Source organism: Athene noctua, chromosome 5 (genome assembly GCF_965140245.1).
Source record: "Athene noctua chromosome 5, bAthNoc1.hap1.1, whole genome shotgun sequence".
Classification (NCBI taxonomy): domain Eukaryota; kingdom Metazoa; phylum Chordata; class Aves; order Strigiformes; family Strigidae; genus Athene; species Athene noctua.
In genome coordinates this window covers 7,890,647-7,918,551 of record NC_134041.1, presented here as the reverse complement: position 1 = coordinate 7,918,551, position 27,905 = coordinate 7,890,647, and the positions used below count along the sequence as shown (strand labels likewise).

The following is a 27,905-nucleotide window of genomic DNA, read 5'->3' as shown; positions in this document are numbered from 1 at the left end:
GTTGAATTCAATACATAGCCATTCAAATTAACTTAGGTCTGGAAAATAATGTTTGATTTTTGTGACATTTTGCTGATAAGAGTTCAAACAAAGAAGACAGAGTCACGTTAAACACTAAGCAAATTCCAGCATATACATTTTTTGACGTTTCAAATTCTTTAAATTCAGTATCTAGAAAAGAGATTGAAGTACATGAATTTTGCTTCTAATCATTGGGAAGGTGGTGTCAGAACTTCATATATCCAGAGATTAAACGATTACTTTAAAATAAGTAATCCACACCATTTCCAGTCTGAGTCATGAGACAAGGAGAAAGAGAACTATGAAGAAATGTTAAGTGGCTGAGGAAGTAAATGCCAAGTTATTGTATCATTTTGCTATTAAGTACTTTTAAATGGGGGAGGGACAAAAATTTTCCAGCTAAAGGAGTCTGTAAAAGCACAACAAACTTAACAGAGAAATTATTCATCATAGTATTTTAGTTAAAACTATTCATTTAGGAAAATAATATACTAGATATGAGGACAGACTCCCCAGTACCACTTCCAGAAAGGCATACAGATTATTTACTCCACAATTAAGCACCTACAGCCTCATTCCCCCAGATTTACACCCATCATAGAGAGTCATCAAACAAAATCCAAACCAAAAATGTTAAATCCATTTTACTGATGCAAATTCTTCAGGACTATAGATAGACCTAATTATTTATGTAAAATACTACCGGCAAACTTTAAAAGTAATAAATTCAAAAAATAAACTGTTTTTTTCCTAAGCTAGTTGGCCACATTCTGTCTACTTGTTCTATAATTTAGAGAAAGACACCTTCAGAGACATTATCTGCACACTTTATAGTCTCATTGAACAACTGTATTTCTGAGCTGTAACACCGATTCAAATAATTTAGAAATTTTTCTTAATTAGAAGTTGTTATCAGAAGTTCATCCAGTTTAGGAATCACCAGATTATTTAAAAATTCATTAAATGTAATGACATTTAAAATTCATTATATTTTGTAAGTGCTTGCAAAGAAGCATTCGGCAGTTTCTTTTCAGCAACTGAAATAACACTGAATCGATTACTTTCATAGATTTCAAAATTATTAACACTTCATTATTCTCTATTTCATTCTTTGGACCTCATAACTTAAACATCCTTTAAACCAGTCCATCTTGGATGTCATTTGACCTTTTTTTTTAATGAGTCCATGCTAAATTAATATCCTAACACCACAACCTACAATACAATGGTCCATTGAGTAATACTAGTATATTTTTGTGATTAAAAGCTGCGAGTTGTGAAACAGAAAATAAATGCAAGGCTTCAACTAAACTTTACTGAATCTTCTGACATGTGAACTTCTGATTACCTCATGCAATATATATCTGTATCTACAATATAATCTGAAAACATGGATGTTCCAAGCACAGGAGATGTTCCCTCAAAGATTTAGCAAGTTATTTTCCCAACCTCAGCTTCCTGCCCAGACAAGGTTTGGCATTTGAGAATTAATCTGAGCTCTTTTCAAGCTACCAGATACTACTTCTTCCCACTACTTTGGATCTGGCCTTTTCCTGGGTTGCAGCAAGTGGCAAATGTTAAGTATATTCACTATATTATTCACTATATTCAAATTCTATCTACAACTGTTTTACTGTCTTTAAAATGTTGGTTTACTTCTCAGTGCCTCAGTTTTCTGCCAGCATACATGCACATTTTAATTCTGCGGAGTAAAGAAACCACATTGCTGATCTTCATCTTTAAATACCTAAAATCTGCCATCCTTCTAGAAGAGTGTTATTGCTAAATGCAAGTTACAGTCTTCTGAACTTGATGCAGAAGTTACTGATTGCTGCTATATGGCCTGCACTGTGCAAAGGTTCAGCCTACATAATTATTATTATTCATTGCTTGTAGTGCCTAGGAGACCTAATTGTGATAATCCCCTCTGAACTTAAAACCACATGACCCTTTGAATTTTTTAATAGAAGGTTAAAAGAAGAAACAAATTCCTATACAAGAAGAAGGGAAAACACATTCTTAAGAAATTGAGGCAAGAGACATGAGTATTTAAAAAAAAAAAAACAGAAAAAAAATTCATTTTAGTAGCACAGAAGCATGAGGTTGAAATAGGCAATGAAAGAATTAAGAGTGCGAGCTAGCTGTGACATTAGAGACTGAAAGGAAGATGTGATTAGGGTTAAAAGAGATCAAACAACAAAGACTTACTGCCAAAACAATTTTACAAATTTATTTTAAAATGCTTTAAAGACTTCTGCTAACAAAATAAAACTGAAGACAATAATTGAAGTGTTTGTTTGTTTGTTCTACATATAGTGCACTGACACAGAAAAGATACATTTTGAAGTCTTCGTTTGTTTTTCCATTCAGTAGGAATGGACATTTCAGAAAATATACTTCTTAGTGAGCTAAATGAAGACTCACTGCGCAGTGGAAACTTTAAACTGACCTTTATGCACATTATAAAAGACAACAGACAACTGCCACTCAGTTACCTATTTATTACCAGATCACTATCAAGAGGCAACTATTCTTTTGACAAAGCATCCAACTGCAAAATAAAGGATAAATACAGTTTCTAATATTGTTTCCACAAGGAAGAATATTCACTTGTCGTAAAAACCAGAAAAATTACCAAAACAGATTGTTAATGCTATCATCCCAATTCCAGCTGCTTTTATGTCCTAAAATGTTTGTAAATCGCCAAACATCAGGTATTATATTTCCATTAAAAATTAACATTTTAAAACCCATTTTAAAATAGCAGGACAAACTCTGGAGGTCTATACTCACACAAGATCCTGCATCTGGCAGGAAAAATTAGACCTTAGTTCTACTACAAAAATGTTACTTCTAGTTACCACCTTCCAGCAAATTTCAGAGTGCTTCACAAGGCATGGTAGGAAAACTGTGTGAAATCCAGAGGGTTATTTTGGACTCTGCTGCAGCAGTACACAGGGTTGTAACTGAGCTGATGTTAGATAGATATCAAAGAATATGCAGGTTGAATCAGGATATCTCTAGGAAGAAGTCAGGAAAGATGAGAAAACACTGCAAATTAGAAAAGTACAATTATTAAAATCAGTTTAATGATCTTTGGAGCTGAAAAAACAACTAGTTGAAACAGCTGGTCCACTAAATGCAACAGAAGACTGCACCTGAGTAACAGTTTGCATCTGGGCTAACCTGATGAAAAAGATCATGGGGAGTCAAGGGACAAGTAATTTCATATGGATTCCACACTTAGCAGACTCAATAGATAATCCTAATAAATTATTTCAGTGGTTAAATCAGTAACTTGGAGAAAAATATACCTTACCATTTACTGATCATGAAATTAAGGGCATGACCAAGAGCAGTAACTTTGATCCACGTTATTTAAAATTGCTATGAAAACACAATTTAAACTACTAAATATACTTTCTGTGCATCCCAATTTCTCTCAGACCTACCAGAGCCTGGGCCAGAAGCTACTGCCACTGCTGGGTAATGGTGAAACAACGGTTAGGAAGTAAGAAAAAAACCTGTATGCCAGTGAGACAGGCTTGATCCCAACTTGCCCGTATCACATGTGCATATACTTGGACTACTGTGCAAACAGATGTAATATTGCAGCTCCCGGCATCAATCTGTTCTAATTCCTTTGTCAGGAATTAGTGTGTGAACTCTTCAGCAAAAAGTCTGTATTATACTTTCCTGTATCTTGTACTGGCTGTGCTGTTTCCTTTTTAAAGAACTAGTCAGCTCCTCACTCATAAAGGCCTTAAAGATTATTTCTAGGGTTTGAATTATCTCTCGAAGTGAAAGAGACAGTTGATGTGATTCTTGCAGTGGAAAGTAGATCTGTTACATTTTCACAGCTGTCATGATCTGAACAAAAGAAAAATTTAGACGAATTTATTTGAAGACAAACACCCTCATCTTCATTTCAAAAGAAACCAGTTTACACAGCCTAAGCATGGTAAATACATACACTGGTTGTTCATCGCTTCCTTACTTGTGCATTTTCATGGGTCTCAAAAGTAATCAGTCATATCAATAAATGGTAAATAGATGGTCATTTTAGGAACTAATAAGGAGAGGAATGGAAGTTAGATCTCCCATTCTTAGTGCATTTAATTAAAGAGCAACATTTATGTTCATACTGAAAAAAGACCTCCCTCTTCCAAATTTCTTTTCCCGTTGGTCCAATGAGAGACTAAATCCTACTGCCCCTCACAAATACCAGATTATGATACAAACACATATGCTCCTTAACACATTTCATTGATGGACAGACTCTTTCTCCATTCCTACTCAAACACATTTCAGGAAAAAAAAAAGAGATTGTTTCAAAGTTTCAGAAAACACATAAACCATGTGCGCTTCAGAGACAATCCTTATTTCAAGTGATAGGCCTACCAGTTTTAGTTTAAGAAATGGAACATAAAAAAAAAATATTTTGTCATGTGTTTTTTACTTATTTCTAGACAATTGATAAAATAGTCTTTCATGAAAACATCTTTATTGCTACTAGAGACTATATAAAATCTATTCAGCTGTTTTTAAATGGTCAATATTAGAAAATATTTGCAAGTTTAGACATTATGTGAAAAAGTACTTCAATCTATGAATCTTGTGAAGCCAAGTACCACAATTGTGCAGTTATGCAGTACTTTCATGTAGAGAAATCGTCTCATACTCCTCAGAGTAAAAAATAGGTAAAAAAATAGTGTTTTACCTATCTCTTCCCACCACTTTAACACTTAAAGATCACAGCAAGCCTGCTGCTTAGTGAAGAGAGATGGGGAGGCTTTCTCTGCAGCCCTTTTATTCCCAGTGCCACTCAACAAGATGCATTGAAAAAGGAAGAGGAGCCACAAACAAGATCTGAAGGGTCTTGAGCATTACATTAATTTCACCAGTACTGTACTGTTGCAACAAGACAAAGGTGTTAGTGCAACCTGCATTGCACCTTCCAGTGCTGCTTGCAATCACATTTGTGACCCAAAGGAAAAAAATACATGCAAAGCGCATTTTCTCTAAAGACTCGCTGTTATCTTCACCACAGAAGAGAAAACATGGGCTACCCAGAAACCCATATACAACTCAACTGTTGACATGTTTGGTTCACCTAGGTTGTTGGTATCAGAGAGTTATCAGACTCTTCCATATGAGAACTCAGTATGAACTTAACACTAAAGTAAACTGTGAGATCTTTGTCAGTCATTGTAAGTATTAAAAAAAATATTTTACGTGGCTGAGTTTGAACACTCGATGTTGTTTTGAACTCAAGTTAAAATAAAACAAGGTTTACTGAGCTGCTAGTCAACTTTCTACTAAAATCATGTCTTGGTACTTCCTCCATTTCATTTTCATGTCTACCAAATCACCACTACTTCTGGGATTTTTCTTTGCATCAACAATATTCAGAAAGGATCTGAAATTAATTTTTGGTTTAACCAAGGAATGGCTGTTAGTTTCACAATGGAAAATAAAATTATGCAGACAATCTGCACAGTGTATTTTAAGAATGTCAACATACATCAATTACAAACAGTTACTAATATTGCTACATTTAAGGTATATGCATATAACATGCCTGATTATACTGTTAACAAGCAGCTCTCCTATACACATACACATTTTTAAAAAGAGAATTCAGTCTATTTAGCAATTCACTAACAAAGCTATTCCTTAGCTCATCCCTGCCATAACCTGCTCTATTCAGAAACATATGGGAAAAGACATTAAATAACCAGTGAAAACCATGGACTTCTGGTATTAGTGCTACACATTGCATACCCCTATTCATTATTCCACCTCCCTTGTTTAATCTATCATTAAGACTCAGTGACCCTACACTAAATTTAAAGCAGATCCTTCCTTCCTCCCATGCCTAAATTCACATACTTTTCTAGTTGGGGATGCCCTCGAGTATTAGCCACTCTACAGGGTTTCTCTAATCTCAGCTCTGAACTATGTTGTGCTATAGAAGCAAGAAATTGCTGGTTTACATCTTTAACTATGGAATCTTCCACCAAAAAACCTCCCTCGTTTACTTAATAAGATAGAGAAAAATCTTTCTTTTAGAACATATTTAGCATGTACAAAAAGTTATACTTTTTCCTCTATATGATATAGAATAAAAGCTATAGATTATTTTAAAGAGCTGCTTCCCTGTACTTGTGTCCCAAATAATTTCACTGGAAACATTTCTAAAGCTTTCAGAAGTTTATTGTCACAACTTTTAAGAGCTAGATCTTTATTTGCATTCGAATCAATATGAAATACATTTCTAATGAACACACACACACACAAAAAAAAAAAAAAAATAAAAATCAAGAAAACAAGATGACAAAACCCCCAGATATTAGATTTGCTTTTGTTTTTTAATGTAGGAACTAAAATAACATTAAAAAAATATTAAGGCCCCTACCTCTTTCATTTCTTTTTATTGATACAGATTGCACTTTAACAGCAGTAGGAGTACAGGTGAAAATACATTAAGAGTTTTCTGAATAAAGGACAAGAATCATTATCATTAACATCTGTACATATTTGTCAGATATACCCTTGTCTTCCTCTTCCATGATAACATGAAAATTGATCTTCATCAGGATTTTAAAAAGTTAGAGACAGTAAGACCATGAGTGAAGCAGAGATGAAATTCTATTGAGTGAACACAATGAATCAGGCAAAGGTGCAACATGAATATAGATTTTTATCTTTACCAAAAGAAGCCATACAATTTTGGTTTGGTTTCATAAACAATACTATTTTTAAAACATTTAAAATATGATAACATATCTCCTCAAAATTTAGAATTGAAAAGAAGATCTGCAACCTAACCGAAGACTCCAATATGCATTCTCTCTGGCTCTTATTTCTTTAATTTCTTTAAGTCTTTCCCCAAACAAGACAGCACTTGAACTAGCAGTAGGTGTACGAGTCATATGTATTTACAGAATACAAAAAGATGATGGGGAAAGCAAATTAGTAAGGTTCAAATTGTCAAAATCACATTTTTCTACGTGCAGGCTATAAAGGGTTATTTCCAACTCCTGTTCTCTATTAGAAATTATCAGATAACAGAAAAATATTAGGTACAGTTAAAAGAAACACACTAAGCCAAGAGTACCACTGGAAAACCTGAAGTCCAAGTACTACGTAGGTGCAGACACAGGAAGATAAAGGGAAAGTGTTGTCAGAAAATCATAAAAACCAATAAAAGTGAACTACGAGATGAATTTGGACATAAAAATGACTTGGAAGTCTCTCTAATGAGGAAGCTTTCTTTAAAAGTAGCAAGCCTTTCATGAAGGGAAGTAGTCCTGTTTTGCTGAACCTAACCTTTGATAAAAAGGCATACTGGCACGCTCCTGCCAAAAGCTGCTTCATGTGATTGAACTTCATTTATGACAGAAAAGTTGACAAAATTAAGTCACAGAAGCTGTCTAGAAAAAAAAGCATTTTTCATAAGGGGGAAACCTCATGAGAGAAGTTCACAACTTTAAGTTTTTCAAGATGGGACAAGAGTCCATTCATCCTCCCTGTAATTTTCACAATATTAAAATGAAACTGCCACGAGGAAGCACGCTTTGACTGGGAAAATAACCTACAGGTCCTCTGAGGACCTGTGTGAGAGAGCAACAAATGGCCAAAATCTAAAAAACGCTAAGATCACCTGTAAAGCAGAATTTTCAGGAAGTTGGATAAGCATATTCACTAAGATATACATGCTAAGGCCCCAGTTCTGCAACTTATAGTTCAGACGTTCTTCCTGAACTGGACTGGCTTCCAGAATTGGACTGGGTATCTAAAAATATAAATAGTCCACAATACCAAAATCACATTTCCCTTTAAATTCCAAAATTTTAAAATGAAACTACATTACCTTGTTCTACCAAGAGGAGCGCACAACTGAGTCTCTCTCAACGCAACAAGAATGTATTCACTGTATCTTCAACAGTGGCCACCTTAGAGCATTGTCTAGCTCAAGTAACCCAGAAACCACACACTGCTGAAATCACAAAGCCATTTCATGAAGGCAGGGGTCAGTATTTCTTGAATATATGACTAAATGCAATTTCATTAGTGTTTGACCAAAACACTCCAGGGCGTTACCTCTTTCATAAATTCTAGTCTTTACAAAGCTTACCGTTCATATGCTGCACAACAACAACAGAAAATTTAATGACCACTTCAGAAAAAGAGCTAATCTGAAGCTATTCTGACCATTTTCACAATTCTACTGTGGAAACTAGTCATGTCACTGAAACAGAAAAATTTGAATAAAGGTTAACTTAATTATTTAAGCATATATAATATTTTCTCTGTTTTTCAGTCTTAGGTCAACGTGAAATTCTAGAACTATTAAATGAGTAGTGAACACTATTCCATTTAATGAAAAGAATTACTTAAAGTGCAGGTTATTAAAAACTCAGCTACTCATTTCCCCCAAATTACCTCCAATGCTGCACAGAACTAACAGAGTCCCCAACAAAATTACTTTTTCTCTAAAATAAAACTAGAAACTGTGTATTACAAAACAATACTCACAGATAACAAATATTAAGATCAGAAAAGATGTATTCAGCTCAAATTAACACATTTCTATAAATCAAAGCAAATTTTATCCTCACTTTCATTCCTGTTACAGAATTATCACCTCAATAGCCAATAAAAAGAAAGATCTAATGAGGTATTTCAGTATCTCCCAAAGAAATATTTTCAGCTCTGTTTTTCTTTTAAGTGCTTGAAAGGAAAAGAGTAATGAATTGCTCCTGCACAGTCTTTTTTATTATTCTGTTATAACTACAAGAGAATTACACGAAGTCTTTATTTTTCACATACTTCAAAATATTTTTTTATCTCACTGCAACAATGGCAAAGGAAACCTCTGACCAGAAAGGACAGTTATTTAATAGCAAAAGAGAAGTTCTGCTTTGAGCAGTAACCTTTCCTGTTTCTACTAGTGGGTAACAGGCTGAGATTACAAAGATTTATTGGGTAGCTAAAATATATCTAAGACCTCTGCACTCCAAGATCCAGAAAACAGTCCAATATCCCTTGGGAATAAGTATCTATGTGAGACAAGGATCTAGACTTCTACCAAAAAAACCAGGCCATTCAGCTATATCTTGTTGAATCTTCTGGATAATTTCTACCTATAAGAATGAACATCCAGTACTGGAGACAAGCAAGTACCCTCTAACCCTGAAAGCATCCACATACATCATGGGGTCCATGGATTTGAAATGGGGAAGACAAATCTGGTACAGTCCAGCAAGAACAAGCCAGAAACTTGAAGGACGGATTGGGAGATTTTGCTGGTCATTCACCCACCTGGATCTAAAATGGTTTCAAACAGGACAGTGAAAACATAATCACCTCTTTCATGATCTATGTGAGAACACTTAGAAGAAAATTAATTAGAGGCACATACAACAGATCAAGAATGTATATAACAGGCAGGATAAAGAGATGTAAGGTCTGGAATAGATTCATTAGCACTTTTTTTTGTTCTTTTTGGAACTAAAAGATCAGCCTTAAGTAACTACAATCTGGAAAGTTTTGAGGATATCCTCCAAGGTCTCATTTGTCGGGAATGTTCCAAATCAATTGGGCACATGATCTTTGGGCACTCAAATGGATGCTCCAAAAGGGAATGGGCCTTTCTGAAGGACCAAATGTTTTCTAAGAGACAAGTCAAGTCTCTGAACATCCTTGTTAACACGTGATCATGACCATGACACTGGGGTACACGAGGCCTCAGCATACAAACTATCAACAGCAGCTGAAAAACATTCTATAAACAGCTTGTGATCCTGCTTGGGCAAGTGAGCTGTCACCCATCAATCATCAGAAAAGGGACAGGTAGCCACATATCCTGTCACATGGATAGTGTGACTGCTGGCAATAAATTTGGTGAACTTATGTTGTAGCTTTGTGTTTCGAAGTAACACATACATGAATAGCAGTTCTGACACACTCAAAGATAGTTTGCGGGAAAAAAATGAGCTGCTATGTACAGACAGGAATCTGGCACAGACCGACCTCCTCGAGCAGTGAAACCGGCTCAGTAACATCAAAACTCTCCATATGAATGCAAAAATAAAAGCATTCAGACACCCTATTTTAAAGATAAGTATTCTCATCTTGTATTCATTTTAGATATTTGGAATATTTTCTGAAAATCCTCTTCCCTTGAAATAAGAGGCCATTATTAAATCCCAATGGATTAGAAGACCCAGAAAAGGCTTGCCTGCAGATGTCTTGTAAAAATGAATTCCTGAGAAGCAGCAGGAAAAAAAAGGTTGCAGGGATGGCAGAAAGCCAACAAAAAGCTAAGAGCTGCTGGTAATGGTGTCACAGAGACAGGCATTTTAAATTGTAATTCCAGACCAGAAGAAACATGTGTAATCTGTCACCAAAGCTATGGATAAAATGGACAGATCAGATCAGAGGGGAAATCAGTCAGTCCTTTCCAAAATCTTCAAAATTGTTTTGAAAGTAGAGATTGAGATACCAGCTACTGAATACAGGTACATCTATGGTGGCTTTGCCAGTGATACCTTGAGGAGTCTATCATGGTTTAGCAAGGAGGACATGGGAGCAAAGTCATTCAAACACGTCTGCAGTTCGTTCTGTTGCATATCTTTGTCCTTGTTGCAGTGTCTGAAAGCACGGAATCAATCTATACTTGAAGAAATATTCTCAGTACTCACTGAAATTCAAAATATCATTTGCATAAGTGACAAAAAAAGATCCAGTTTCTAGACTCTGGTACACAGGTAATGTCACAAAACCAGGACGCTTCTGTTCATATCAGCACCTCTTCAAGAGCAATATACTATATCTGATCCTTGGAAATATGCCACTGAACAATTAGAATCTGGGATGGAGATTTTGAGGATACCTAGTGTCACATTATCTTAAAAAGACTTACAAATGCACATCAGATATTAGCCTTGGGAAAGATGTAAATTTAACCTCTGAGAAACCTCCAATATTATCCAAATGAACAAGCTGAACAGTAGAAACAACCTTTCACTTCTGTTTTTCAGTATCTATCTCTGGATCAGAAGATCTTAAGGCATGTTTACTGTGCAAGGATAGAGAAGGATAGAAAAAGCGTATTTCAGAATAAAAACTGTGTAGAAATACTTGCAAATTAAATGCCTCTTTTTACTTTCATCAGAGCATTCCTTTTAAAAAAGAATCAATAAAGCTTCACAAGAGTAAACTGTGCAGTTGTTCTTCCTGCATCAACATCAGTGCCAATTAAATTCTGAACCCTAAATCTTTATTGTTTCCTATTAGCTGCTAACCAGAACAAACACTGTGATTTTCTGAGATCCCAGGCTGAGACTTGCTGTAGCAGCAGTTAGAAAAAATATTCTTGTTTTGACTTGTCTGCTGGGTAAACTTGACATTGAAGCTACATGGTGGAAAATAAATACATAATACCAAGATGTTAATTTTACAGAAACATTTGACTTTTGTGACCACAATTAACACTCAGGGAGGGGAAAAAAGCCATTGACAGGTCTGCCTGGCTCCTGCTTCTGCACTGCTTCTTGGGTTCCCTTTTCGAGCAGCAGTTTAGCTCCTGCAGAAGCCAGGCTGGTGCTGACCCCAGGGGCTGCCTTCAAAGCAGCACATGGGGAGCAAGAAGGGAGCTGGATGACAGGGAGTTAAATACAGCTATAAAATGACACTGACTCCCAGCTAGCATCCAAAACAGAAGTCTAAGGGCAAACAGCTGCTAAGAACAGCTCATCCTCTCCTCCTGCCTCTCTCACCCTCAAGCTCTGGGGACACCTCTATGAGGGGAGCACAACACAGCTCCCAGAGGACACCCATAGATTTGCAGGAGCAACATCCTATCTGCACAAGCAAAGAGGAAGGCAGAATTGGCCCTAAATTTATGATGCTACAAGGTCTTAATTTTTTATAAAATAAGGAGAAGTTATCTTAAGGTGTATTTTGGGAATACAACCAGTTTCATTTTGCATAAAAACTGACCTCTCACTCCATTCCTTAAGATCACAGAATAAATGTTGCAACACTGAACTCCTCCAAAACACAATGAACCTCATGACACAGTATTTTTATTCACAGCCATTTATCACTAAACTGAAAAAAGAACTGGAAAAAAAAAAAGAAAATTACCCAAGTCATCATTTTAACAGCGGTAGAACATGGATAGCATGTTCACAGGGATTAAAAGTGGAAACAAGCTTTTATTTATGATGAATACGAACACTAAACTTTCTAGTAATTTCTACTGTAATGCTACATTTGAATTGCCAAGCAAGTCAGAGAAGAGAGTTCATGTTGGTTTAACTACATCAGATAAGCAGTAGACCTTTAATTTAAAATTATGTAGTGTTTTTGCACAGAACGCTTCCTAGTTGGAAACCACTATTAAAGCAGTATCATGTTCTGTAAGTTTCTCTCATCACTACAGCTCAGAAACATTCGTAAAGTTGACACAGAAGTTTTTAAATGTTCTGAGATTTTGAAAAACAAAATGTGCAACCTCAAAAAATGCCAGCAAACTACTGGCCAAACCCAGAATGTTTCAAGGATACAAACACCTACCAAATCTTAATAACTAAGTAATAAATCCCTTTGAATCAATACATTTGGAACACTAATTCAAGATGATTAAAGAAGAAGATAACATTAAGAATTAAAATGCAGAGCACATAATAGGTAAACATCAAACACAAAATATTATTAATTGTTATATACTTCTCAAGTATTTGCACTACACACATATTTCAAATGCAAATATTAATTTGGAGAGAAATACCTACTGTATATGCACACACTGAAACAGTTTGCTCAGCTATACTGCATCAATGGTTATTTGACAAGTTATAGCACCGCAAGCTGCTCATTTACATATTTAGTTATTCTGTCTGGTTTTTCCCTGTGAAGATGTTAATAAAACAACTGTTTTACAGATCCATACTAACAGCTCCTCCTCTGAACCTCAAGGATACTCATAGTTATGCAAATTCAGCGTATAAAATATACACCAACAAAAAGACACCAAAAATGTAAAAACACTTTTCTAAATCCTAGGAAAGTGTTATTGTATTGAACTATGGAAGTTAACACTACAAATAACAATTTAGTTGATATAAAAAATTTCCATTTGATATTCATATAATAATCGGTGAAAATTCAGTCTCTGAAAAGCTAACGTGCAAGCATTGTACTCAGTAATTCCCTCCACATGGGGACAGTTCTCAAGTGTAATTCAACATACTCAACACTCTGCACTACAGAAAATAAGCATAAAGAGCATAATAATTCAAAAGTTCCTGACTTACAGTCCATTCTTCTGCATTGTAAGGAGAAAACAGTATTTAGAAATGTTAAGTCAGATGAACCATCTTGATTTTTTTTAAACAAGCAGCAATGAAGAAATTCTTAAAAGTTTTTCATTTAAAATGGCAAAAGAGTCAATAAACCAGAGGAGGAATGCGAGAGCAGTGAAAAAGAAATCATGTATGTGGACTAAGAAAGGATAAAAGAAACAAAGAAAACAAATTCCTAAAAAGAAGAGAGGAAGCTAAAAAAAAAAAACCAGACAGTTTACTACACAAGCAAACTGACCTACAGAGGAAAAAATATAGATGGGCGATCGTCCGATTTTCTAAGTTAAAACTAAATTATCTTAGCTCCTACCTATAAACTAAGACAAAAGACACAAAATGAGAACTGAAACCGGTTTTGCAGTTCTCTTCTGATACCAGTGTCTTGAGATGATAGAAGCTTATTTCAGGCTGCATGCTACAACTATCCTCTATTTCAAACAGTTTGCATTTATGTTTCAGAAGAAACATTTAATCTCTGAATTTTATTGTTCCTCACTTCAAAGTGATCTTAAAAAAAAAAAAAAAGGAATGAAATACAATGCTAATGTACTCTTTTAAAGGAAAATCTATACCTTTTTCGGTATTCAGAAGGCTTCCCTTACTGCTCATGTTGATGTCTTGCATGACTACTCTGCAGTGAGTAGAAGACACACAAGGTGCACTTTTCACTCAATCTTTCATTTATCTCTTCCCATTCAAGAAGAATTTGACCACCTCTATTTACAGAATTATTAAAAAATGACAGTGTTTCTCCTACAATGAAGAAGGTTTCCCAATGGTGTTACATTTCAAAATAGTGTTTTGCACCAAAGAGTTGATGTAGATCCAGTCCTCATAGTATGGAATTACAGTAGTGTTTCTCTTCAAAAACACACTCCTGATCTTAAGTCTCCCACTTGTCCAACTTACTGTACTTCAGTTTGCATGATGGAGAGGTCTGAGAGCATGCACAGCAAAAACCATTAGGATCAAACTAAACCAGTAGATGCACAATTTTAAAAATTCAGCTACTAAGAAACACTCGGTCCACAGGACCAGACCAGAAATGGACACTAGCAGAATACCAGAAACATAAATAGCATGGATGTTAGATACTCACCACCAACTGGTTTTCTGTGCAGACCTCCTATTGCACTGCCCTGCCTGCTAATGTAGACATAGCTGTGAACTACAATTTAGTGTTCTGTGGGAAGATTTAAGGAGGAGATTAAAGACATCTCCATGGCAATTCAAGTTTCATCTCAGTCTATTACTCTTAGTTCATCAAAAAAGAAACTTTCATCCCACCCAGACCTCACAGAATGCTCTAGAGAACTTGCATATTTTTCACTGGCCTCATAAGACCCAACCCTGAAATACTAACATGGACCTGCCTGACTTGAGAACTTACCTTTTGTATCACGGAGAAAAGTTTCACTTTACTGTTTTGTACTACAAAAAAGTATCCTCTTCCACTGTTCTGTTGCTGCTTTTTGTGAATGTCAGAGCTTCTCTATTTTGTTTGTCTTAGTCCTGGCCTAGGCTGCCCTGTGGTCATAGCTCTCAGCTGCAGTCTAGTCTTTTCTCTGCCAGCCCAATGTCAATGCAGAGAATAAAAAAAAAAGAGACAAGACCTTTTAAGCAGAGTGGGTGAATAAGAATGTTAGTTATAGGTGAAATTGTCAACACACAAAACACTCCCCAGATTAACCTAAGCACTTAGTACACTCCCCACTTCTGAATTATTCAGGAATAAGTCCTTCTTGTCTTAAAAAAGGAACTTTTTGTGGGTAGAGTGCAAACAGGGGCTTATGCAAGACACAGAGGGACACAAACATAGCTCACTGTTTCTTAACTAAGAGTTAAAGTTTTAGAGTTACTGAGTTCAGTAGAAGGTAGGCTGTCATCAGAAATGAGTACAATAGATTTGAGAACAATATAAAACCTTTGTCTTCCTGTTTCTCCTGACAGAAATTGCAGAGAAATTTGGAGTGCTGCATTCTGCCCTGATGCTGTAACTGAACTGACTGAAATTATGTCAGGTCTTAGGACTCATTATTCCTTTCTCCATTTCCCTTTGTTGGGGTTGGAGTAAGATATGCTATGCCATGTGATACCAGGCAGTCAGACTTACTGCCATTTTATAAGTACAGATTTGTAGGAAGAGGATCTTTCTTCCCTATAGACAAATTGTAGAAAAATAGTAAAAATAAATCTTTGCTCTTTTTACGCCTCTTTGCCTTTTTTTCTTTTATTGCTTATCTGTTTCCAATATTGTCTTAAGAGAGTCTTCTACACTTTCAAATGACAGTAACATCATAATTTCCAGAAGAGCTACTAGATATTAGATATACTCGGTAACAGCTACTAGATAGAACCATCTTCCTGTGGAGGAGGAAGAGTGGTGAGAATTAAGGTCTTTGGTATACAGAATCTCTGTTGTTCTCAACCCCCCTCCCCACTCCAAAACAATATATACAAACAAATGACGTGTCAAAAATTTCTATTGTTGTATTAAATGATCTTAATTCCAAAAGCATCATCCCCCCCCCCCCCAAAAAAAAAAAAAAATCAACATTAGCAGTATTCTCTACTGCATATGGCACAGTGTTTGAGAGTTTCTGTAGGTAACCCAAGAGGGGCTGTGGGGAAAAAAAAAAAAATTAAAAATTTTAAAAAAAAAAAAAAAAAAAAAATCAAGATTTTCTTACAATCTCTTTTTTTCCCAAAACACAATGAATTAAAATAGATTAAGTCTTTACAGCACTGTTTTGCGCTTCCTATCAGCTGGGAAGATTGACTAGAAAAAACATCTTCTTCGAACCAAACTTAAGACTTTTTCTTTTTAACCTAATTCAGTAAGAAGTAATTCAGGAGCACATTCCTGGTTATTCACAAAGTTCCAGTTCCCTAAATATGGTAAGAACAAACATCATAAAATAACAAAAAAGCCTTTGATCATGGTTCAAACCCCTTTCATTTAACATCTACCCCAAAGCTCTTTGCCTTATCTTTTTATAAGGCCACATTACCAGTCCTTGCTCTGGATGGCATTTTCTTGATACTGCTGGTTGTCCTACTTCCTTGCCTTTACTCCCAGTTTATTTTTTCTACCTTTTTACCAACAATACTTCGCTTAATAGTAGCACAGGAATCTCAACACAATTTTGTTTTGTGCAGTCATCTGTGTATAGTTTTAGGGTAAGAAACCATCTGTTTCAGGTAATTTATGGTCTGAAGTACATAAAGTCAGAAACCACTGAAGTCAACAGTTTAAATAATAATAGCAGCATGGGATATATGTGTTAGATCTTGTGGGGTTTTTAGGTTGGTTGATTGTTTTTCTAGGGTGGACATCAAAATAATCCACTAAACTGAGCTCAAGAGGAGCAGAAAAATGATCGAGGCTATTTGCAAAACAGAAGTCAGCAGGCACTAAACAGCTCCTCTCCTTTTTCCTGTGTTGCTCTCTATTCGAGAAGTAAAATATCTAATACAGAAGCAAGTTCTGCAGAACTGAAGTAACCTTTGGTCAGAATGTGGATAATCTGCTCCCCAAGATGACCAACAGTGAGCAGATCTCATATAGGAAGACACCTGCTCATACTGTGCTCATGTCTTACTGTGAACATTGTCCTCAGAAGGTCCTTAAGAGTGTTCAACTGTTTGCTGACATGATACGCAGATAACCTCAAACTTCACTCAGGTTGACAGGATCTTGTGGCAGTTGCCCCTCTTCTGGAGGGTTTGGTTTTCTTTTCTGTTCCTTTTAAGCCTAGCTTTCTCCTGTGGCTTTGTCTAGCTATGCTTTAAACAGGTTGGCTCCACCATACCCAGAGGAGGTTTAACTTGAGAAACATCTCTACTTTTATGTCCCTACAAACAGTAGATGCAGTCTCAAAGATCTTCTTGTGCCATGCCTACTGTGATGCTTCTCTAGCTGGAAACTGGGTGGTTTGATTTCCAGATACATTAAACATGGAGTTTAACACTACAAGCTTATATAATTTCCGCTGTCCACATATCTTCCAGCATTACTGCTTTCAAAACAAGGTAAGAATAAGTTCACTTTGCTTTGCTAATCTAGGCAGGGAAAAATGAAGTAGATTCAAGGCTTGGTACAAACCCAAAAATTGTGATCAAACTATATAGTTAGTAAATTGTTTGTCTAAATCTTTCATGTATGATGAAAGATTATTATCATAATTCATTAGCAAATTACAGACTTTGTAATGCAGGCAGTCACAAATTTGGCTTTGTATCAATCATTTTAGACCAGCTGGGTAGAAATTAACACAACTCTGGGATACATAAAATGAAGTGCTCTTTCATTTTTAATTCACTGGAAACTTTGAAGGAAAGAAATGGAAGCTCTTTCAAAAATGTCAGTTTTCCCTGAGTTTTGTAAATCACTCCATTTCACTGTAGAGATCTAGAGATACAAACACACACATGTACCACAGTAACTGCTCAATCAAAATAAAATATAAAGTTTATGTAAAAGAAAAGCAGCGCAGTTAAAAAAAACACCTTTTCATTGTTTCTGAGGCAGTCATATACAGTAGTGATCATCAGTACAATTTTTAAACAAACACAAAAGCTAATAGCCTAGCTACTCACAAGATACAATAACGTCAAAATTCTTGCTCTGAGCTTTTCCAGTCTACCGAGATGACCCTGTAGAAAAATGCTTGTTTTGATTATGTCTACTTTGCCTAAGCCACAAGACCGTGTATAGTGACAGCTGCATTTGGGAGCAACTTAAAACAAATTTTATCTTAGTCGCACCTAATCCAGAGACTGGTACAAGCAGCATGGAAAAGTCAGTGTCAAAATTAAACAATGAAGGCTTTTCTAGGAACAGATGCTTTTTGCCTGCAGCTGTAAAAACCTTAAAACAATCCTATAACCCACTGTCTGGTCACGCAACTATCACAAAGCAAGGCATAAATTTTGCCACTTATTGCAAATGTTTGCCAAGAGCTTCTATAACCCTTTTTAAAAACAGTAACAGGGATTTCTTGAGGGTGATTATGAGGCCATTTTATCCTTCAAATTAGTGAACAGCTCTTCAATTTATGCCCATGATTCTTGGTACAAAAACAAAAAAATAACTTTTCAAGTTCATGTTTTATACAGATGTAGGAACATAACTGAAAAATAAGAAACAGGTTTACTGAAGAGATAGAGTGCTGTTTCACTAAGATGTTATGGACTGGAGAGAGACAAACATTAATTCACATTTGAAATGGCAACTATTTTCTTTGCATAGTAATTACAAAGCGAAGTAGCGCAGCACTATCATTCAACTGCTGCTAAGATACTGTTGACTGTTTTGGTGTGGTATCTCCACAACCAGTACGTTAAATATCCTCATCACCTCAACTATACAGAAAATTTCCTTTTTCTATTAAATGAATGCACTAATCAAGTTTAAACTGGAATATAAGCTCTTAGTGAAAAAACTTCTGTAACTCAATGAATAAAAGTAAATCATCAGTTCCCAATTAAGCGAGCAATTTACAATGTCAAGAATCTAGTTGCGCTCCATATGAACTGATGAGGTTTTTAGATTAGCTTCTGTTGTGTATTTAAGAGTGATAGCACCAACATGATTTACATAAGTACAATATTTTCAAATATTTTCTCACCAAGCAAGCACTCTAAAATTGTGAAGTGTTTCCTTTCTTACTCAAGTTAAAAAAAAAAAAACAACAACTTTTCCAGAACAACAGTTCATTAGCACCTCACTATTTATAAGTATAATTGGGTTGTTTGATGAGAAAACATGAGAGAACACTGTGCCTACTATAATTTGCACAAATACAAATTTCATTGTTTGAAAACAAATCAGCAATTCAACAATTATTGGGGTTTTTTTATATAAGTGTATATCATGCAATAATAGAAGTGATAGTATTATAGTTAACACAGGATAGAAAGGTTAAACCATGCTCTAGTACACTATAATTTACAAGCTGTAAATTAAATTTTTTTTAATTGCAAAAAATTCTAACTTTATATCTAGATGCATCATAAATGAAAAATTAATTTATATAGATAGCAGTACCATACTATTAAGCTACAGAGTGCTGCTTTTCCACCTTAAATAGCACAGGAACTAGGGACATAGCTGTTTAATATGTTCATAAAGCTGCTTAGGTTTTCTTGTCATTTCATGCTAACACCTTTTTAATAGCAAGCATCATGACAGAAGCCTTGCATAACATTTCTCCACCCTGGAAGTAAAACATAGCAAATATTCAAAATCAGAATAGCAAGTGATGGTTTTAATTGCAGGTTTTTAAAAATTCAGGGTTTGAAATTAGGTCTTGATCCCCAAAATCCTCAGCATCCTTAAATTACATAAGCAAAGCCATTCAGTTCAACATAATTACTTCTAAAATAAGGACAACTCACATGACTGAGCATTTACAGAGTCGAACCTATAACCAAAATTATAACAATGACTCCTCATTACTTTCAAATTCAAATAAATTGATCCTTGTCCTCTGAGAGCTTCTCTCAAATCCAACTACACTTACAGATGGAGTGTAATAGAGACAGCGAACGAGAGACAGGAAAAAGGGAGATACAAACATACACACAAAACTACAAGCGCTGACAAATCGAAAGCTAACAGATGTGTGACTTCTAATTAGTTATAATAATCTGTGCTTCGACACTATTGGAACATGCCTTGCCTTCCCTTGGAAATCAAACAGCTTCCTTTGGAGTTTTAAACTCTCTGGGTGCTTCTAAATTTATTCCAAAAAACCCCTTGCTTTCAGCAAATTTTAGATATCTACAGTGATAACTTTATGAAAGGAAAATATTAAATTATAATTATCCTAAACAGACACAGTCTTGTGAAACTAACCCTACATTCATATGAAAATACAAAGCATTGACTATAATGAATTTGATTCATCCTTGGACACAAAGCTTTACCACAGTAAACTCAGTCAACTGTTGCTCTTGCTTTTATATTCATAGTACTTAAATAGCGCACTTTAAAACAAAAAAAACTCCAATTGGCTTTTCATACATCCACCCTCCCCAAAAATAACGCACTTGAAAAACCCAAATGATATGAAAAGGCTTCAAGGCCTCTTTTCTCCTTTTCACAGCACTTTTTTTTTATTTCTGTTTGCAGTAATCTGCCTTTCACTTTCTCATTGCTACAGAACAAACGAGGAGGCTCAGCACTTTGAAAAGGGGGCTCAATGTGTAATGGGTCCACTAGAATTAATTTAGTTGCACCAAATCCATTGAGCAGTGAGGTTTTTTTCTCTTCTCAAATCATTTTGAGTCGGACGCAGCCCCCAGCCTTTGTAATTCTAGTAAAGCACTTAAAGTGCACAGTAGGTGTTCATCAGGACCATCTGGTCAAAAGCAAAACAAGCTGCTGATTTTGCCTTTGAATAGAATGAAGCAAGTGTGAATTAGTCTCTTCAATTAGCACTATTACAACCTGTCAAGTGCATATTGTAAAACAGGATTATTACAGTATTGGTCACCAGTGCAATTATTTACTCTCTGCCTTTTCTTGCATATAAAAATGTCCATGTTTACTAGTTTTTGATAACTGAAGATCGTTTCTTTAATGATATGCACGTCCAAACCCAACAAAACCAAATTACAGGTTATGAAACGTATTCTGTCAGGAATATATTAAGCTTCATAATTAATAGAGAAGTAGAAGAGTGCCCTTCCTTTATCTCTTATTGCTGTTTCTGTTGCATAAAAAGAAAAAGAATAATAGTTAGATACCTTTATCAATACAATCTCTTCAAAACAGATCTCTACAGTCAGATATTAAGATATTTTAAGTACCTAATAAAGCTATCACTTTTGAACAGGTACATAAAAGGTATTTTCTCTTTATTTCCCAAGGAACTTCCTTTTCATGTAATTCCTACCACATGGCCGTTTACAAAAAGTTTATCAAGGATTTCTTTCAGCAAATACATTTTAGGTTAGTAATGTGATGGTTTTCTTTAAAAGAAAGACAAAAAAAAAAATCAGGAAGTTGATTTAGCTTTATAAAAATAGATTTTTCTCTCCTTGTTTAAAAAGTCAAAACCGAGTTTGCTAGCTGGTACTTATTTACCACTGTAGAACACTAAGGCTATTGCAGTGATCGATTTTTAAATTATGTATACGCTTGTTATGACTCACTATAAATTGAATATAATTTTTACGCAACAAATTTATTTAAAAAGCAAACAAAATATTCACATTTCATAAAAAGACTATACAACTCTTGAGTACAATCAGTATAGCAACATCGTACTTTACTAGCTTCTCTGATACTAAGAGAATAACTGAACAATAGCACAGAATGTTTGTGCACCTCCTATTAAAAGCCAAAAAGTGTTAGTTACTGATTTTTATTTGCATAAGAACAGTTTTCAACAATTTTAAAGCAAGTGAAAAACCTCAAAATATAGCAAAAGTGGTTTTGAAAATATTAATTTATGTACCACATTTGGATATATCCATATTCTGATCTCTGGCAAAGGTATTTTATTGTAATTATTTAGCTACAACATTATAAAGAACAACACTATTTATATATACATTTTGTGTCCCCACGCCAATGTCTGACCTTTACTGTGGATGATCTCACTCGACAACAATTGGCTTGAAAATATTTTGTACAGATACCAAAAATCAGATCTGAAAAATGTACAAAACCTTCAGCTGGATTATTTCTCTGTATGCTGAAGGCAATTCATTAGCTTACCTATATTTCTATATTACATTTTTTTAGGCCTTTTAAATAAGGTTTCTGCCTGCATGTTTACAAATGGTGGGTTTATATCTTGTGTCACATTCATCCACTTATCAAAAAAGTTTGAAAAAATTCAGCACAAAGGACTTCAAACTGTCATTAGGGTCTGTCAACACAGAATTTATAGTTTATCTCAGCCCAAGCAGTTGTATGCACAAATAGTTCCTCCTCCTGCCTGGAGTGCTATTGGATACATTGCTTTTCATATTCCACCTTAGTCAGTAAGTCTATAGGGAACAAAGAACAAATATATTACCTATCACAGGTGACAGGGATGCTAAGCAGCTAGCCCCTGATTAGGTTATTGGCTAAAGGAAGAGAATAAAGAGCAGATGCAGCTATGCAGAGGCAGCCAGTATTTAGGGACCCATCTTCTTTGAATTGTTTGCACAGATTTTGTGTTTTACTAGGAATTATAGTGCCCAGTACATGCTTTACCTAGTATTCTCAACTGCAATCTCCAGCAGTTACAAAATAAGATCACCAATCTACAAGAGGCCTGAGGTTTCTGCATATTTAACTTGTCCACCCTTTAGCAGCCACAGCTTGTGTACACTGGATACTTCTGTAATCCTTCACACAGGAATCACAAAAAGGCTTCAAAGTCTATACCAAAAGTAAAATAGACAAATGCAAACTCCTTGTTTTTTTAATGGAGTTTTCAAGTTTGTTAAAATTCTTGAATTTTTTTTGTCCTAGGTCACTGACTAAAACAACAAAAAGTATGAAGCATTATATTGTGACAAGAACTCAGTTTCAAAAAGTTTCTCACAACTTAATTTATCTGCTCCAGAATCAGAACACAAACTTGGTTTCCATGAAATATTTAAATATTCACCCCTTCTGAAAAGGGCTGTCCTTCGTTTCCATCAAATAACATAACTATAACTTGCAAAAATAAAGGGTAGGAGAAATGTTCATTTCCAAATGAGAACAAGTTTGTTAGAATAGACAGGAAAAATTATATTGAATATGGCAACGCTTTATAATAATTTAGCACAAAGCTTCTCAAATCAGAGGTTGAAAATTCTCACTCCAAACACAGACAGTCTCTACAAATTATCTTAGAAGAATAAAGAGTAAGTATTCAGATAGAAAACTTTTAGTCTAGTAATTATTAGGAGTTCAATTTGTTAGAATTGTCCTATTTAACCATATAATACATTGGAAATGTATGAATTCAAACTCTAAACTGGCACAAACATACTAATTTCCACTTTAAAATGCGGATTGTGGGAAAAAAAGTAACCATTATATTTCCCAGAACAGTATCTGCCCAGAATTAATTTAATACTGCAATTTTACAAGAGCAAACAGATGTCAGAAACCTATGACACAGATTAATTTGCAATTTAGACCAACATGTCATCATTAACTTTCCAAGTTAACAACTCCCCTGCCCAACTCACAAAGAAAAAAGAAAATCCAATATCCAGAATTTTGGACAAGTTCAGTTTAATTTTTTATTTCATTTCTGAAGATTCCCTATAGGCTCATAATTCCACATCAATATAAATGAATGTAACTTACATTTTTTAAACTGAGAAATTAAATCTTAATACATGAACAGTTGAAGAGGTAGATAAAGTATGTTTAAAAAAAAAAAAGTATTTTCAAGTACCATCCAATATCCAACTACTGAATTAATATGCAAGACACTGTGGAAGCAGACATGAGCACTATGGCTTCAGGCTTCTCTCAGAGAATTTTCTGTCAGATTGTTTTCCCATTAAACACCAACATTTTTCTGAAATAACAATTCATCCAAATATCATTTACTATTAAACATGCAGTCTAAACAATAAAAAAGATGACAGAGAACTGAAGCAATAGTAGTTTAGGAAAGCACAACTGAGAGTTCACTGGATTTTGCATTTAATCCATTGTAAAATACTTATGACAGTTTTGAAGAGGTGGTGGGGTGGGAGTGTTGGGATAGTATTTTTGGGGGTTGGATTTTTTTTTTTTTTTGAGACAGCTGGAAAAATATCTATTCCTGAAAATTCACAGTACTAATAATAACAACAAACTAAACAACTAGCCCTGGAGAGACAGTTGCACCCAACTGTGGCAAGCAGTAGAACATTTATAGAATTTTAAATACTTCTTTTAATAATTGATGTAGTCATTTTGAATCTTTCTGCATAGGATATAACGTGTGAGTAGATTGCGTTAACACTGCTTAAACATTTCAACTTGTCAGTATGGCCAAGTCGATTTCTGAAATATTTGCAGTATTTTCCCATCGAAACAGTAATAAAGGTAGAATAAATATATGCCACTGCTTTATAATCACTGAACATTAATGAATATTTTATGTCTTTTTAAATCTCCCTGTTTAATTTAAAAGGGTGAAATTAAGTCTCCTCCCTGCAATATGCCAATTATCTGTAAATCAAACAATAACTTGGCCATTATACTCCTTTTTGTTAATATACCAGAAGCTAATTTGAAAACACTGAACGGCATTTTTAGGTAATAATTGAATAGTCCTTCCTGCCCTCTTGTGGTTGGCAACTGCAACTCACATAGAGCTTTTCCACAATTACATATACCAGAAGGAAAGTAAACTATTAATTTGTTAAAGTGTGTACAAGAGAGTGAAGAGGAGAAAAAAAAAAAATAAAAAATATCTAACAGTCCCTGGAGAGGAAAGAGACAAGGGAGAGAAGGAAAGATATCTCCGATTCCGCCAAATTGCACGGACTAACTAGATTTATCAATCATTTGTTACAACGCTCACTCTATGCTAAAAGAAAAAAAAATTAAAAGCCATTAGGGAGTTAACATACAAAACAGTGCTTGTTTTCTATAATTAGACAAATGCTCACCAACCCTTTTACCTCAGCCAAATCCCCAATGATTTCCATGAGACTTTGCACAGAGAGACATATTCACCTGTTCAGCATCAGCTGCACAAAGAGGTCTGGAGTTCTCTTTTCACTTTAGCCTCTGAAATAGTCTTCATCATTTTATACACTCTATTAGATGTAATACTTAGATACAAGATGGAAAGGCAAAAAAAGGCCTGATGCTCATACTGGTTATGGGGTGGTAGGGTTTTCTCAGATTTTGGTTGTTTAATGCGGAAAATCATAACTGACTTAAATTACATCGCCTTCGTATGTTCACAATGTTGACTGCAACCTACCATTACCAACAAACAAGAAAACTTCAGTGCATGTAAAGATAGCCTATATTCCCACACCCTGTCATAGCTTTCTGGTTCTTTTAGGCTGGGTAAGATCCACCAGCAAAGTAGTAATTGATACAGCATAGATAAAAACAAACAGACAATATGAATATATGTGTTTTCTTTTAGAATCTGATCATTTTAAAATTAAAAACTAATATTCTGAGCATTTATTTCCATAAATATTCAAATTATTTGTAACTGTAAAGAGTCAGAGCTTGGCCCCTCAAAAAACAAACTGATGCCAGTATGTTTGTTTATTTTTTTAAAAAAACAGAACTTAATATAATAGGTTTTAAAAAGTAACGCAGAAAACAGGCTTTCACACAGGGGAAATATCAGAATTTAGATCTTAAGAATAGTAGGATTGACAATGAAAACACTTAATGAAAATTGTTCATTGCGTGAGATATTGCTCCTATAGAATTATTTTAAGTTCCATTGTCTACAATGTCAGCATGTGACCTGAAAAACTTCAATAATATCTGTTCAACCCTAAAAGACAGACTGTGAGAAGTGTCAGACCAATAGCAAACATACATTTAATTTGAAAAGCAAACATTTAATCTTAGTATTTTGTAATATGAATTCTGAAGTGTCACATGTCTAGATTGTTTGTCATGTTTCCAAAAGTTACTGGGTTATATGGAAAAAAACATCCAAAGCCTCTGGCATTAGACATACCGCAGAGCACTAGACAACAACCTTTGGCATTAGAAAGGACTTTTAAAAATATGCAAGGGCTCCTCTTTCTAAATTCAGAGAGTCCAGAGTCATAATAGAAGTATTTGTTCCTACAGGACTTAATTCTGATGAAGTTCTCTGCAATATCACCCCTTGCTGGTCATTCTATAGAACAGCAGTGATGTCCATTATACACAAAACCATTTGGCTAGCAAGCCAGTGAGAATTACAGCTCTACTATAGCAACCAGTAATGGTAGAGGTGCCTGCAAAGTGGAGATGAAGCTGGTTAAAAGAAGGGAAGACAGAGGGAGCTTCAAGGGGCTTGAGAATAAAATATAATTTGAGTAACTGCCTTTCCTCATCACTCTAGAATAACTCAATAAACACTAACCATATATTTTGCTACTACAATCAAAAAAGAAATATATTTTCTGTATAATTTAATAGAAAACCTTTCTTATGCCAAGTTCTTTAATCAAATTAGAGCAATGCTGATGCTCCAGCTGATTAAACCAAAAAAAAAGACTAACAAAATAAAGGAATATCCATCAAGACCATGTAAACCCTCTTTAGTAGAACTGGCATTAGCTATAATGAGCTACATTTATTCTTCAGCTGTGAAACAGCACTCACCTCCTGAATGGTACTGCTTCCTGAGAAGTTGAGGTTGTACTCCCGCTGGACTTCTCGATGGGTGACGATCAGCATGAAGTTTTGATTTAATGACTCCTGCAGGGCCCTGAAATGGTTGAAAGAAAAACAAGAAAATCAGGGATAAGCATGTTATAGCTTGTTTTACAGTTAGATGCAAAAACCCCAGGGTACCCTAAACTCTACATGGACAAGTCCAGGCACAACATCATCATCTCTCTTTTCACTCTTAAATGCAAGGAAGCATGCTGAGAATGACCAAAGGCCATTCCTGAACTCCTTCCTTAATAAGGTGACTGCAGCCTTTAAAGCTCTTCTAATGTTAAGTATTCTCAAAATCGAGAGAGTCACATTATCTTCACAAACATAGGGTATATTTAGCACTCATAATGCCATTAATACCGGGCTTGTAAGCATACTGATGACCAGACAAAATATCAAGCTACAATGCACATTAAAATCTGATGGTAAGTAGAACAAGGCAAAGCATGCTCTCGCTTCTCTAGGGTTACCTGAAGCATAAATCAAATGGAAATTCTTCCGCTTAGTTTCATTCAAAGCACATAAACCCAGCTAATTAGAACTGGAAAACTAACCACAGCAAAATTTTTCATGTGGGTATTGAGCGTTTAGAAAAGTTAGTTCTGCTCAAATTGTTTTGAATATACATTAAAACATCTTTAATCATATTAATTTTTTTTAAAAAAAAAATCTTAAGATACAGATTAAACAGGCCAACTATATGTTCAGTGTTGTCACAAACACAAACTTGGCTTTTTTTAATGATTTTCCTGGTAACAAAACATCTGGATGTTAAAAAGGAATCCTGTTTGCTTAATTAGCTACAAAATTATGCAGCTATCTACTTTTCAGAATAGAAGGCAGGACTTCTGTTCTTGGCACGGCAATTACAGCTGTGTACAATCTTACATAGGGTAAAAAACTGCAGCAACATTGCAACATAGTTTGGATTTCTAAACGATATTAGAATATTCTATCTAAACAATATTATTATCTAAACAATATGCCACTGTTCGGTGGCCTATGGAAATAAATTGGGTTTATTCGATTCCTTTTTTCCCTTATCCCATACTATTAAAAGAATGACAGACTGGGTTCTTTTCCTTCACGTCTTCCCTATTCCATGACACTTCAACATGCCATTCCTCCTAGCAATAAAGGACAAATTCTGAATGCAGATG

At 35.0% G+C, this 27,905-nt stretch overlaps 1 protein-coding gene across 1 annotated transcript in view; it reads right to left on the bottom strand.

Annotated features, from left to right (window-relative positions):
* The window catches only part of FAF1 (Fas associated factor 1), a 170,695-nt gene that overhangs the window by 92,732 nt on the left and 50,058 nt on the right, over nucleotides 1-27,905 (bottom strand). The window contains exon 7 of the mRNA XM_074906243.1: nucleotides 26,686-26,791. Coding sequence (XP_074762344.1) covers nucleotides 26,686-26,791 — 106 coding nt within the window. The remainder of the gene's footprint in view (nucleotides 1-26,685; nucleotides 26,792-27,905) is intronic.